A 14,689-nucleotide genomic window follows, 5' to 3' on the forward strand; every position below is an offset into this window, starting at 1 on the left:
ACCCATATCCACAGCCAAAGTGCACAAAGTACTTATTGCCTCCCAAAAACGTGAACGTCAGATCCTCTTTGTCCTTAGCCTCCAAGCATCTTCTAGCTCATCAAACAGAAAACATATTTGCAGCGAAAAGTGATTCAATATATGAGCAATTAGGACAAGATTAGTGCTTTGGGAATTGAGAGAGTTGTCCTCCCACTGGTAGAAAAAAGGCCTTTAGTCCCGGCTGTGCAATCGGGACTAAATATGCGCGACTAAAGACCCCCCCTTTAGTCGCGCCTCTTACGAACCGTGACTAAAGGCTTTAGTCCCGGTTCTCGTGGCTAACAGGGACTAAAGGCCCGTCCTTTAGTCCCGGTTCTCGTGGCTAACCGGGACTAAAGGCCTCCTCCGCAGGTATTTTTTGCGAATTTTTTTAATTTTTTTTTATTTTCAAATTTCTGAATTATTTTAACCTTTAATCTCTAATCACTCCCCCTCATCACTGCTCAATTTAACCTCTAATCTCTAATCACCCCTCATCATTCCAAATCATCTAACTTCCCGGACGGTCACCCATCCTCTCACTACTCCAGCCTGAGCACGCTTAACTTCCGGGTTCTATTCTCCCTCGTTTCCAAGTCTGCACTTGTTGTTTTCCTGACAATAGTAGGATGTCAATTCTATTAACCCTCAGGAATTTAGCTTGAGCATGAAGTGACACATTTCACTGTTTGAGTTTGAAACTATTGTTTTAAAAAACAATAATTATTTAGTAACACTAATATTTCTGGAATAATTAGTTTGACCATTGTTTGACCACTGTTTGACCATAGTTTGACCAGATTTGACCAAAATTTAAAAAAAACTGAAATAATTATTTAGTAACACTAATATTCTAGAATAATTAGTTTGACCATTGTTTGACCACAATTTGAAATTTTTTGAATTTTTTTGCCTCTCCAAATCTTAAAAGCACCGTATCTTTTTTTCTGTTAGGTTTTTGAGGATTTTGAAAATGTTTAACGGGGTTCCCCTGGTTAAATTCGGATGTAACTTTTCGAGTAGATGATTTTTCATATAAAAAACTTTTTCATCCGAGTTCGTATGCAAAAGTTATGCCCATTTGAAGAAATTCCAGAGAGATTTTGCAAATAAAGTCGAAATTCATATTTGTTAATTTTCCCAACAACTAGACCACATATCACATGGGAAACTTATTTTATTTTATTTTTTTTGACATTTCCATCATTTTTTTTTGTTTTTTCTAAAACTGAAAAGGCGATCCAAGGGGGGGGGGTAGAGTTTGAAAATGAGGCCTCAAATAAAGGTCCCGGTTGGTCTGGCCAACCGCGACTAAAGGCCTTGGCCAACCGGGACTAAAGCCCCTCCCGTCCGCCAACGCGCGCTGGGCCCAGATAATTGGTCGCGGGTCTCCTCCCGAACCGCGACTAAAGATCCCTTTGGTCGCGGTTCGATTATTTTGGGGACTAATGGGGGCGTATGGAAGCCTCTTTTTCTACTAGTGTCCGTACTCATCCTTATGATAACATGCTTTGGGAATTAGGCAAGCTCGTGATTCTGTGGAGATGTTCGATAACATGCTTCTAGAAAGCGTCATGTTACACCACGCCCATCCTAGACACCACAGTATGATGTGAGGTTGACTCGTGCACCACATTTGCCCCCTGGTCTGGCCGCCCTGCCAACCCAAGATTGTTCCAAGCCAATATTTCGCTCGGTGTTCTGAAGATCTGCAGAAGAGGTTGTAAAAATCATCAGGTGTGTAACCTACATACAGAAGAAAGATTGATACGTGCATGTAAAACTGAGAACCAGCAAATCTGATTCAAACACAAAAGGAAAAGGGCAAGCTTAATTATGCTATCCTGCTGAGCCACGGCCGGCACTACCCCTCGTTGTTTCAGGAGGAACAGGAGAGCACGAGCAGAGGATACGGATTCAGGGGATGAGAGGGGTGGGGTGGGGATCACGAGAGCTTATCCATGTCTTGGGGCGGCCATCCATGCCGAGCGGCAGCAGCGAGGTGCCATCGTGGTGGTGACGGGCGATGCATCCAAGGCGCCGGTGGCGCCGGCGTTCTCGTGATCCATGATGGCCGCGTCTGCCCGGATGGTCGTGTCCGTCGAGGTCGGACGGACAGGGCCGCACGGGCCTTTGTAGAGGGGGAGGGTAGAGGGTTGGCGGATGGGGAAGGGAAGTACCAGGGATGTGGTGCCGACTTGTTGGTCTCAGATCACCGCCGGTCGCCTGTATCCGAGTCGCCGCGACGTATCCGAGGCGCGGCGGTGAATCAGTTGTCAGATCGGAGCACGAGGAGCGGGAGGCAGCGGATCACCATTGAAGGCCAAGGAGTGGGACGGGTAGAGATGAAGGCCGGAGGGAGGGAAGAAAAAGGGGTGGGGGTGCGGCCGTGCGTGGAGGAAGATGTGTGGTAGCCATGGGTCATGGAGTTCGGTGGCGGCGGCGTCTTCCGGAGTTCGGCGGCAGGGACTGAAGCCGCCCTGCCCTGGAGAGGCGGCGACGGCATCTCCCGGAGTTCGGCGGCTGCGGGATTCAAACCGCCCTGCCTTGCAGAGGCGGCGGCGGCGGCAACGATAGATGGGATCGAGAGGACGGCGGCGGTGACGGAAGGGGATCGAGAGGAACGGCGTTCCTCATGCGGGGTGGTTTTCTTGGGTGCGTGCGTGGGGTGGGGTGAGGTGGGGTGGGGAGGTGACGAAAAAAACCAGTGAAAAAACCAGTCAAAAAAACCGGACGAAAGTGGGGGACTATTCAACCAACTCGTCCATTAGGAGTAGAGATATTGTTTATTTTAAAATAGTTGACAGCTTATTTCCATTGAGAGCTTATTTTCATTTTTCAAAGAATGTGCGGAAGATGGTAGACAAAACCCACTACGATGACTGTGAAATAACTTATCAGGAAAAAAATCATCTGATCGTATTTTGTACTGATCTTGAGAATTACAATAACTACAATCAAACTCCTCAACATTATGGTCAATACGTGCCACTAGTGCACGTGTTGAACAACAGTAACTTCCATGGAGATACCCTGGTAAGATTTTTTACTATTATGACATCCTGGCATCTTTTGCATACTAGCTTCTCAAACTAGTACATCATTGCTAACTACGAAGTTATTACTATGTTTTTCAACAGATAATCCCGAATGATTGTGTGCCTCGTCTAGATTTCTAAACCGTTTTTTCGGCCTCACCCAAAAAAAGATGGAATCGAGAAAAAAAAATGCGATAGATCAGCCCAGCCTCGACCCTTGTTAGCTCCTTCACTGAAATCCAATCGAATTGAAGAACAGTGCTGGAGAGTAAGAGTATTGTGGATGGAAGACCACAAGTAGACACATCACGGATGGATAGAATGCAGTATCCACCATGGCAGCGTACGTGGCAGCCACAAGAATGGTGCATCTTTGTGCCACACGACCATCATAGGAGATTTCAGTGAAAAATCCCAAAAAAGCATCTCTTTATTTATGTTCTATACTTTATTCGTGAATAGAAAACATGTTATTTTAATATTCTCAAATAAATAGCACATATGCAAAATAATAATCATGGAAAATGCATTTTTTAGGGGGGGCGGGGGACTTTTTCATACAAAATAATAAATGTTTAAAAATATAACTATAAATGAGACTGAACCTAGACACTAGCAATACATGTCTCTCAAAATGTAAGATAACTATTGTACAAGACCGAGCCACCTGCTCCCCAGCGTCGCCCATTAGAGCACAACCGAGACGGGGAAAGAGCATAATATGAATAAAATGTTTAACCCTTTTTGTGTGCATGTTGTGTGTTGAAAGCCTTTTTCATACATAATTGCATGATGAGGTGGGATAGTTTCATGTTGAGATAGATATGTTAGTGGGGATCAACTACTTAATTATATAATATTTTTGTCAGGCATTCATATCCCCTCTACTCATCTCACACAAGGATCCTGCGCTCTCTCTCTCTCTCTCTCATAACTTGAAGCCATTAACCCCACCTTCCCTCCTGCTCTGACATGTCAGTGCTGCAAGACCCAGGGGCACCACAAGCCCTTCGAGTCATCCTACGAGGCCATAGGCCATGGGCCGATACGAGCCTATCTCGGCATGCTACAATTAGGTTCACTGGGTGGCTACCGAGGCATTGTTGTAGGGGTGCGGGGTGGCGCTACATAGGGCTATTGTTGTTGTTGTTAGCTACTCGCTGGCCCTGGGATGATGAGCTCAACTGGCAGCCAGGAGATGATATGAGAACTAGACACAGCAAAGGCGAGCCATGGCGGTATCCACGAGATGATGCGGTCGTCGATAGCAGGTGTTGCGGCCGTCGATGAGACCTAGGGTTTGCTCTAGTTTGAGCCTATTATTTTTTATTTTTTGAATTTCCTGAGGAATAATGGCAAGTCTTGCAGAAATATCCATGGTTTTGACTCTAACTTTCTTCTCCCCCAAAATCTTCGTGTTGCGATTTCTTCCTGAAAATTGACTTGTGTGTGAGCTGATGTCATTTAGACTGGTTCTCGTGTGCTGAGTCGTAAGGTTCAAAACCTCTACTTCATCGACATTGCATGCACGGACGAGAGGCTTCTATTTATCACCCGCTTCGACACGTCGTCACTACAAGACCGTGGGGAGGGATGAAGGGAGGTTGGTGCATTGTATGCTCAAAGATGCCGTGAGTACACGGCCATGGGCTCCTACGAACCCATCTCGGCGCTTACCAACAGGGGAGGTGAGGCGGCATTGCATAGGGCTACTGTTGTTGCTAGTGAGCTACAATGGTATCCTGCAAGGTAGTTGCTCGCGAGCTATGATATGACCGTCTAACAACAACCTCGACAAGGGAGCTGCACCAGTTTTAGCCCAAGCTATAAAGAGAGAAATCAGCAAACAAGAAAAAATGAAAGAAAAATAAAAAAACTTGATTTTATAAAATAATAAAGTCGCTAAAGCTAGGCAAAACAAAACCAAGGATAAAAACAAGGGAAAATGTTCTTGAAATGAAAAACATTTTAAATTGTGTATTCAGGATCAGATGGTAAATCAGAGGGATGCCCGAGTGTCGTAACAGGCTAATTGGGGCAGGCACCCCTCTCGCAAAATCAAGCAAGCCTGTACCACTCATCATTTCCCTTTGATGCCTGAAGGATCATGATTTTACGACGACGCACCCCGTCTCGTCTTAAAGACCTCGCATCCATGCGCTGGCTCCCTCCAGCCGAGGTGGGACTAATATGTCGCTGAACCCTCCCTCCTATAGATAATTTTTTACGAGGCCGATGCTAAACCTGCCAGCTGCCACGGACAGGCAGGCTTATACAAGTGGGCTCGTCATCCTTGATTAGTTAAAATTACGGTTACCATTTGTATAACGGTGGGGATGTAGCTCAAATGGTAGAGCGCCCGCTTTGCATGCGGGAGGCACGGGGTTCGATCCCCCGCATCTCCACGTTTTGTCTCCTTTTTCCTCGGCGCAAATAAAGTCTCATTTTTCCTACTTATTGTTGTCATCGTCGATTTTCTCGTGCTCTTCCTATTTGAGAGCTGATGTTTCCAACACTTTTCCTTGGGGGTTCCCAATGGCAAGCATGATTCTATCTCTCCATCATGACATCCTGTATTCATACATAGGGTTTGTAGAACAGAAATCAAATCCACGTACATAAGAATGTAAGTTATATTTTGTTTACTGCCATCAACCTACTCATAGCTCAGAGGAACTAACATCCAAACAAGTCTTTTTTTTCGCCGGGGATAAAATTGCATTACTCAATCAAAATGTCCTTACAATCATCAGCAACTATCTCCATCAGAACTCCGGACCAGCCCCTAGCCAGGTCATGGTCCTACCTTGATTTCTAGCGAAAACAGATAAACTATCACTAGCTTTAATTTGGGTTCTAGATACATAAGCAATACAAGTTTGTCTTAGAGACATCAGGTGTTTTATCTCCTGCACAATAGGTGCATAAACTGAGCGATCGACGTCCTCACATGAAATCATGGCCACTGCCTCTAGAGAATCCAGCTCCACCATTATCGGAAGATCACTGCGATGAATTGCCAAGGAGAGACCCTCCATACATGCACAAAGCTCCGCTTCCAAGGCATCTCGGCAGGAAAACAGAGCTCTGCAAGCTGAGAAATTGATGGCCCCAAGGTGATCCCGCAAAATCATTCCAGCTCCGGCTACCTCCGAGGAGATAAAGGATCCATCTGTATTAAGTTTATTCCATCCCAGAGCCGGAGGGCACCATCTTCTCTTGTCTGACTCATTAGTGGACCTCACAACTCGAACTGGTCTATCATAGACAATGCAAGATTTACCTTTGGCCGCGTCTGCTTGGGGATTAAGTTGGATGCCAATTAGGGAGTCAACATAACTCCGAAGAAATCTCACAGAGGCTTCCATATGTGGCACAGGTTTACAATGAACCACTTCATTCCGGACAAACCAGGTCCTCCAAAAAATCATCATTACCATCATCCGGCCAACCTCATTCAGGGGTTCTAATGCATGAAGCGGCCATTCTTTGCCATTATTTACCAGCGCATCTAACTCCGGATTCGCCCACACTTTGGCCATTGCAAGATACAGGTCGCGCCCAAACTGACAACGAGCAAAAGGTTGATAATTATCTTCTTCCTCCATCCCACAGATCGGGCAATAGCTCGTGATTTCAAGGCCAATTCTATGCTTTCTCTGTCAGGTCGGGAGTGAATTGGTAGCAAGCCTCCAAGCAAAATTACGTACCGAGGGCGGTGCCCAACTCTTCCAAATAAAGCTCCAGCATTTTCTTTGTCCTGACGGTGCCGAGCTCGAAGAAACATCAGACCACCTCGTCAAACGCCAAAGTATAAGCCGACTTAACTGTAAAAACACCATATTCCTCAGGGCCCCCAGCAACCATATCTTCCTCCAACCTGGGGGAGGCTCTAATCTTCATTATCTCGCGTATATCCTGGGGCGATATTGGCTTATACGAAAAGGGTCTCAGGATCCAATTGTCACGCCAAACTCGAATGCTTCTTCCATTACCAACTCTCCACACCAGTCCCTTCTTCAATAACTCCAAACTGTAACTGATAGCTTGCCATGACGAAGATGCATTGCCCGAGAAAACTGTGTCCTCCAACTTGCCCATTGGGTAATACCTTGCCTTTAGAACTTGAGCACACAAGCTGTCCGGTTTGGTTAGTAATCTCCATGCTTGGCGCGCTAGTAAAGCCTGATTAAACATCCAAAAATCCCGGAACCCCACTCCTCCCTTGTCCTTCGGCTGGAGCAAATTATCCCATCCCCGCCAGTGAACTTTTGTTTTGCCCTCCGTTGAACCCCAATAGAAGTTTCTTCCCATGCGTGTAAGATCATCGCACACTAAGAAAGGGACCTTGAAAACCCCCATTTATATAAGTTGGTAGTGCCTGAGCAACGGACTTGATCAAAACTTCTCATCCCGGTTGTGCCAAATGACCATCCCCCCACTACATTAAGCGTTTGGTGAGACTTGTTTGCAGATTCTGGAAGCGACCCTTTGACATACGCCCCTCCGGGGTTGGCAGCCCCAAGTACCTCTCCTCAAAATGAGGATTAGTAACCTGTAATGCATCCCGTACACCTTCCTGAACCACAGCTGGGCACGCCTCTCCGAAAAGTATTGAGCATTTATCAAAGTTCGGAATTTGACATGTAGCCTTACCATATGCATCCAATACTGCTTTCACCTTTTCTGCCTGATTTCTAGACGCCTCAAAGAACAATAGAGTATCATCAGCAAACAATAAGTGTGGTATATCCGGAGCACTTCTACAAACTTTAACTGGGGTAATATCTCCCGCTGCCACCTTCAGTAACATTGGTAGTCCATCTGCCATAAACAAAAATAAGAACGGAGATAGGGGTCACCTTGCCGCAGCCCATGCGATGGTAAACGAATCCAAGAGACTTCCATTAAATTTCACAGAGTATCTCACCGATGTGACACATGACATTATCCAGTCCACCCATCGTTGAGAGAAACCCAACTTTTGCATCACTTGCCTCAAGAAGACCCAATCTACCCTATCATACGCTTTGGACAAATCAAGCTTATAAGCGCAAAAACTCCTCGTCGGATCTTTCTCTTGTTTAATGTAATGAATGCACTCAAATGAGAATGCTCTACTTTGACTGCATTGACCCGACCAAAAAAGTTATCTTCTTCTCCAACCACCTCTACCTATTTTGTCATATCTTTTCATGCCATCATTAAAAAATCTATTTTTTTCTTATCTAATTAATGTCACCTTTAAGTCACTTTTTGCATACCATTTCATGTCGCCCTTAGAGTCTTTTTTTTTCTATCTATTTTGTCATATCTACCCATGTCATCATTAGGTCTTGTTATTCCTAGTTATTATTGTCATTGTTGTTTTTCTCATTCTCTTTCTCTTTGGGAGCAGATGTTCTCACTATTAGGTATTTTTCTATTTGTTTTGTCATATTAGTCAGGCCACTGTGAAGTTTCTCTTTTTCTTATATTTGTATGCCATCATTAAGTTTGTTTTGCCCATCTATTTGTTTTGGAAAAATCCGTCCCAGTTTATTTTTTGCGAGACAATTGCCGTGCTTACAAACTAGATTTGCCATCATCGCACCAATATAAATTTGCCACCGTCCTAGTTCATAAAAAAACTTCAGATTTTTCATGCTTAAAATTTTGACGGCAGATTTTTTGGTGTTTATGTTTTTTTTTACTTTGTGTAGAATGTTTGTCTGAAGTCAAACTTCATAAAGTTTGACAAAATGTATTAAATATTATCAATATTAGACAAATACTCCCTCCGTCCTAAAATACAAAACCATTTTTGACACTACATAGTGTAAAAATGGCCTTACATTTTGGGAGGAGGGATTATAATATAAAAATATATTTCATGATGGATCTAGATATTGATTTGTATTGTGAATGTCAATAATCTTTTTAGTAATAAACTTTTCAAGTGCTTTACTTAAGACAAAATTAATATGCGAAGTTTGCACCGTAGCTCCGAGTCAACTCGGAATCCAACTGGACTCCGATTGGCCCTGGTCGTGTCCGACTCGGCTATGTCTCCCCAGTCCCCACCGAGCCGTCTGTGAAATTAAGCCCGTGTCCGTGTTTGTTTGATAGCCATTACCTAGTAGGATTAGAAATAATACTCGTGTAGGTTAGCTTATTATGTCCTGCCTACTATATATATATATATTGATCAAGTCGATTATAGTTAGCTTAGCTACGTTTCCGGCCGTCGGCGAGATCAGGCGCGTGAGCTTGATTCGTTGGTATACTAATACGCTGTGCAACTCGCGACATGTTGGACATCCATCGGCCAATGGCGTCCCAGCCCCGGAGCCCCGTCGCTCCGGGCGACAACGGCGCCAACAACGGCGACTTTCTCCCCGCGGACGAGCTGCAGGAGGTGTTCTTGCGGCTGCCGTCAAAGTCTCTCGGCCGCCTCCGCACAATCTGCCGGTCGTGGCGGTCCATGCTCTCCGACCCGCTCTTCGTCGCCGCACACGCTACCCGCTCCCGCGCGGACTCCATCTTCGTCGTCGTCGCCGTCCACCACCCTGGTCATCAACTAGTCGACATCAACCTCGTGGACGTGTCCACCGGCGCCGTGCTGAGGTGCATGGACGGGCTAGCCCTAGCTAGGCGTCGGTTCTGCATGGGCGGCGAGCTCCTCTGTTCCGTGGAGCCTAGACCTGGTGGCGGCGCAGGCGCAGTCCAGATGCTCGACCCGGCCACAGGCGCCATCACCGACGTGCTCCCACCCGCCGACGCCACAGACAGTGGCACCACGACCTACGTCCTCCAATCCGGCGACGCCACGGCGCCACAAAATCACACTGGCTGCACCGCCACGTTGTACTTGGTCGGCCACGTGCCCGCCACGGGAGAGCACAAGGTGCTCCACATCACCGACGTCCGCGGCAAGCAGGCATGCGAGGTCTTCACCATCGGCGCCGCCGGCCGCAACAACGGCCACCAATGCCAGCGCTGGAGGCCAGCGCAGAGCCCTCCGATGCGCGTCGACTCGATTCCCCGGCGCAGAGCGGTTGTCAACGGCGTCGCCTACTTCCTGCCCTCCCACCTGAACGGGCGCTGCCTGCTGGACTACGACAGCGTCGCCGCGTTCGACCTCGAGAAGGAGGAGTGGAGGCCCGCTCCCATCCGGGGCCCGCTGAGCAGCGAGCGTCCGGGCCACTGCGACCAACTCCTGTGTTTCAGCCTGGCCGAGCTGAATGGCCACCTCGTCATGGTCCATCATAACAACCTACGCAAAACTGTCGACATGTACTCCCTCTCCCCGACGGAGGGGGTAGAGTGGTCGATGGGGCCATCTCTGCGTCTCGACTCAGTTCTCGACCGTAACCGTAAAGGGGAAACTCTGGTGCAGCCATTGATGGAGCTCGACGACAGGAGGATCGCGCTCTTTGTACCAGGGACACAGCACAACGTCGTGCGGGTGTATGATCCAAGAAAGGAGACTAGGACGGACGTGATGGAGATGCCTCGGGGTCATATTATTGTTGGGTGCTACAAAGGTAGCCTCCTTCCGTTTCATGGGATGGGTGAAGCCCGGTGTGTTTGTGGATGAACTTGTACTCGAATTTAGTTCTACTCTAGTTTAGATAAAATTTTACTTTGGTATCTCAGTTTTCATGGTTTGTCTGTATTCGTGGCAATGAGATTCTCAAGTCCGCTCTCATGAATCAATAACCATCAGCATTACATTTCTTTTCTTTCATATTTTTCTTCCAATAAGTAGTTGCGCGCACACCACATCAATCCACTCCTTGAGCTTTCTTAACACATCCCTACAACCCACGGAAAAGAGAAACTAAATCTCTAACTCACAAAATTTACACGCAAACTACGGATCTTTCAAAAATTTAAACTTAATGCACTTGGGTCTTAACATGAAAAGGGGGTGGATCGCACACTTGGCTAGCGTGTAGTTTCTTACATATATATCATCTTAATGCATTCCTACGACCCAATGAAACTAAAATAAATATCGAAACACCACATATATGTTGATTAGTCCATTAAAATGCCGCGTCGTGGAAGAACCAAGTGCCAATTGTCTAATGAGGGAAATGGTGGGCCTAGGAACGTGATGAATCCATTGCAAGATCGTGACAGAGAGATCCAGGCGGTTGGGCGTGGGCGTGACTCAAGGAATTGACATGTGAGGTGCATAGCCCAGACGGTTGTGGAGAGAGAAAAGAGAGCTCTACATTTCTTCGTTTTTATCGTCGTTCGTCCTTCAATTGGATTGACGTGGCTTCAACTTACAAGCATCTCTCTTTCTCTTCAGTCTACAACTTCCCAGCCCTAGTCGATTTCCATATCTGTCGCAGCCTCCTCAACCTCCGCACCTCCTGCACATGACGATGGCGCTACTTCCAGCACACTCGGGTATTCGTATGAGCTCTCGTGTATCTGGACCACGCCAACCCTTATATCCCATCTCCACCCCACCAGCCACCACCATCTCAATGTGTAATTTTAAAAATGTTGAGTGGTGTTAAAAATATACTTTCTTCAATCATGTAACTTTCAAAAAATAACAAAGACGAACAAACATAAATGAAAAAGCAAACAAAACACAAAAATAACAAGTAAAGAGAACAAAAATGAAAAATGAAAAGAAAGGAAAGAAAACCACAAAAGCCAAATGCAAAACGTGAAAACTGGACATAAGGGACATGGAAATCTAGTAGAGAAAATGGAGAAATAACACGAAAAACCCTAGAGAACTGCCTAAGCCACATATCGGTGCCCATGGGCGATTGCCTCGCTATATACATTGTGTGTTTAGTGTTTCCACCACATTCAAACCCACATTAAATAATACTAACCTATAATTTCAAGAAAAAAAAGTGTCAATCTATTATGAGTTATAAAAACGGAAGACCAAAAGGCAAAAGAGCAAACCATCTGGTCATGTATACCGATAATTTCCGTTTCACACACAAGTCCAGAATTGCAATCATGTGCACACGCTACTCCTCCGACGTGTCTTGGGCTAGCCCATTGCGGGGACGGCGGTTTCTTTTTCGTTTTAAGCGATTTTTATTGGTTTTTCTTCTTTGATCTTTTTCTAGGCAAAACCATATCCATTTTTTGTTTTGTTTTGTTTTATATGTGTCTCCTTTCTAGGTGTTTCACGCGTTCTTCTTTATTTATTGATTTATTTTCCTATAGATTTATCATTTTTTCGCGAGGTAAATGTAGATTTCATTAAGCCAAGGAGGCTTCTCAGGCTTCGAAAGGTTTACAATACAGTCTAAACCCGATCGCACGGGGTACTACGTCCATACGCGGCGAGCGTGTAACTAACTTTATTTTTGTGAACGACTAATATGAACATGTATCATGCGTGCATGGATACATTTTTTCAATCTACAAACTTGTTTCAAAATACTCCCTCCGCCCCAAAATAATTTTCTCAAGCTTAGTACAACTTTATACTAGAGCTAGTACAAAGTTGAGACACTTATTTTGAGATGAGGGGAAGTATATGAATAGTTTAAAAATATATTTGGTAAGCATTTTTAATACATAATGAACATTCACAAACATGTAATTATTTTTTTAATACACGATAAACCCTTTTACGTACATGGTAAACCTTTAAAAAATATGTGATGCACATTTTCAGATATGGGATGAACATTTGTTAAATACGCAAAATACAGGACAGATATTTATACACACAAATCTAAATATTTATTTACATGCCTTAATATATTGTTCTCTATTTTAAACTGTTTTTATTTTAATAATTTTATTAATTTAATAAAAAAGGTGAAAAATATAAACGAGTAAATTGGGCAGCGGCCCACTTACGCTGGGATGTGCGTTGCTCTTCGTATCCGGCGCCCTACGCGCGGAATAGGAGGTCCCGGTCGTCGTGGGACGTGGGAGACCCAAATCACCTCCTCGCCCCAAAATCTTGTCGACGGCGCCGCCGCCGCCGCCGCCGGCACCTCCTCCCGAGGTTTGTAGCGCTTCGCGACGGCAGCTTTTTAGCTACGACGCAGGTCCTCTTTGGCGCCCTTCGTGTCCAGTCTAGCTCGGCCGGCGATGGCAGCGGAGCAGCGGTCGGAGAAGAAGAATCCGCCGCCGGAGAAGAAGGCCCCGCTCCCGAAGGTGGTTACGCTCAGTAAGGCCCTCAAGTTGGTGAGCCCCGCATCCCCCGACCCCTCGGTTCCTCCTCCTCCTCCAGTTACCCTCCTAGCTAATAAGATGTTTTCGATGCAATCCTCTGCTAGAATTTCCTTTGACTGTACATAGAACCTGCAGCGCTCTCTGTTATTTCTATTTAGGTGATTGCTGTGTCTCCAAAGCAACCGATGCTGCGCCGAGATCCATCGCCACGATGCCGTATATGTTTTTGTATTTGTTGAGTGCTTGATAGGATTGTGTATCAGTGTATTTGTTGAGTGCTTGATAGGATTGTGTATCAGTGCATTTGTTGAGTGCTTGATAGGATTGTGCCATACTCACCCATTTCATATGTCATTCTCAGGCCCAGACATGGGTGGACAAAATGAGTGCGCTGGAGCCGGATGAGCTGAATGATAAGGATTTTGAGGGTCGCCCGTCAGGGTATATAATTCATCTATCCTTCTTTCTTAGTATTCATGGGTAATTGGTTTATGAGGCTGACCAATTTGGTTGTAGGCTTGGCCTTGGTGCTAGAGTGGCGCCAAACGCGAAGCGGGCAGCTCCCACCGATCCAGTGGAGAGGAGGCTGCTCGGGAAGGTGAATGCGCAGAAGAGGAAGTCAGCGGAGGAGGAGAAAATAAACACTCAGGAGGTGGATGAGGCGAGCGATGATGATAGCGGTGAGCCTCAAGGTAGAACCAGTGCCTGTAGCAAGAAGAGGGAATTGCCTTCAGTTACTTCAATGCCATTAGGGAAGAAGACCAAGTGACAGTTTGTATGCACGGAACCATCTGAATATTCATACATGGCTTGATGTTCTAGTGAGATTTTGACAAACCCCTAGGCGACTCTATTTTACCAGCTTACACCCTACAGTGGGTATTTGTTAAATATAAGGGCATAGCTGGGCTGGATAGTTGGCAACTCAATTTGAGCAGTTCCAGTGTTGTCTGTCTGAAGTTGAATAGAGCCTGATTTTCCATTTGATTCCCTGAAATTTCTGCTCCATCCATTCCAACTTCATGTCAGACTTGCTATTACTTTATATATCCTAGAATTTTTATTTCTATTGACAAAATTTCTTTAGATGTTGCCTTATAGTATAGGTGAAAGAAATAAACCCTTGATTCTCAAGACCAAATGTTTAAAGGTGCATCCAGTATTCGTTGTTATGACTGTTGAAGGAACATAGTTTGTAAGGTGTTTCTTAAAATTGTTTTTCCGCTACCAATCTCATTTCCTAAAAGGGGAACCCATGTGGAACTGAAGGATGAATGGTTCCTTCAAAGTGGACACCTCCTACAGGTTAGTAGTTTCCGAACCATCTTGATGCAGTATTGTGGCTGGGGTGCAGAGGATGCTAGAGAACCCCTACGAGTACATTAGCAGATGGCCCTCTTAAGGCTACCAGTGCAAGGTTTCTGAATGTTTTGAGTTTTGACATAATGTATGAGTGTTAGGCTTCAAATTAA

General features: G+C 45.5%; 1 protein-coding gene and 2 non-coding genes across 3 annotated transcripts; 2 read left to right on the forward strand and 1 right to left on the reverse strand.

Annotated features, from left to right (window-relative positions):
- Nucleotides 1-5,042: 5,042 nt before the first annotated feature.
- On the reverse strand, nt 5,043-5,148 carry LOC123171706 (small nucleolar RNA Z279/snoR105/snoR108). The gene has a single exon (XR_006485376.1). It is a non-coding gene; the product is annotated as a small nucleolar RNA Z279/snoR105/snoR108 (small nucleolar RNA).
- A 243-nt stretch (nt 5,149-5,391) lies between these two features.
- TRNAA-UGC (transfer RNA alanine (anticodon UGC)) lies at nt 5,392-5,464 on the forward strand. Its single transcript has one exon. It is a non-coding gene; the product is annotated as a tRNA-Ala (tRNA).
- Nucleotides 5,465-12,925: 7,461 nt separating this feature from the next.
- Nucleotides 12,926-14,320, forward strand: LOC123166694 (uncharacterized). The gene is made up of 3 exons (XM_044584490.1): nt 12,926-13,229; nt 13,579-13,658; nt 13,734-14,320. The coding sequence occupies exons 1-3, from the start codon at nt 13,134-13,136 to the stop codon at nt 13,984-13,986; spliced, it is 429 nt and encodes a 142-aa protein (XP_044440425.1). The 5' UTR covers nt 12,926-13,133; the 3' UTR covers nt 13,987-14,320.
- The last annotated feature ends 369 nt before the right edge of the window (nt 14,321-14,689 follow it).

This window comes from Triticum aestivum, chromosome 7D, assembly GCF_018294505.1.
Source record: "Triticum aestivum cultivar Chinese Spring chromosome 7D, IWGSC CS RefSeq v2.1, whole genome shotgun sequence".
Taxonomy (NCBI): domain Eukaryota; kingdom Viridiplantae; phylum Streptophyta; class Magnoliopsida; order Poales; family Poaceae; genus Triticum; species Triticum aestivum.

Coding starts and splice junctions, on each gene's coding strand:
- LOC123166694 (XM_044584490.1), top strand. CDS start 13,134: ATGGCAGCGGAGCAGCGGTCGGAGAAGAAGAATCCGCCGCCGGAGAAG. Junction 13,230..13,578: donor TCAGTAAGGCCCTCAAGTTG/GTGAGCCCCGCA, acceptor TGTCATTCTCAG/GCCCAGACATGGGTGGACAA. Junction 13,659..13,733: donor TTTGAGGGTCGCCCGTCAGG/GTATATAATTCA, acceptor ATTTGGTTGTAG/GCTTGGCCTTGGTGCTAGAG.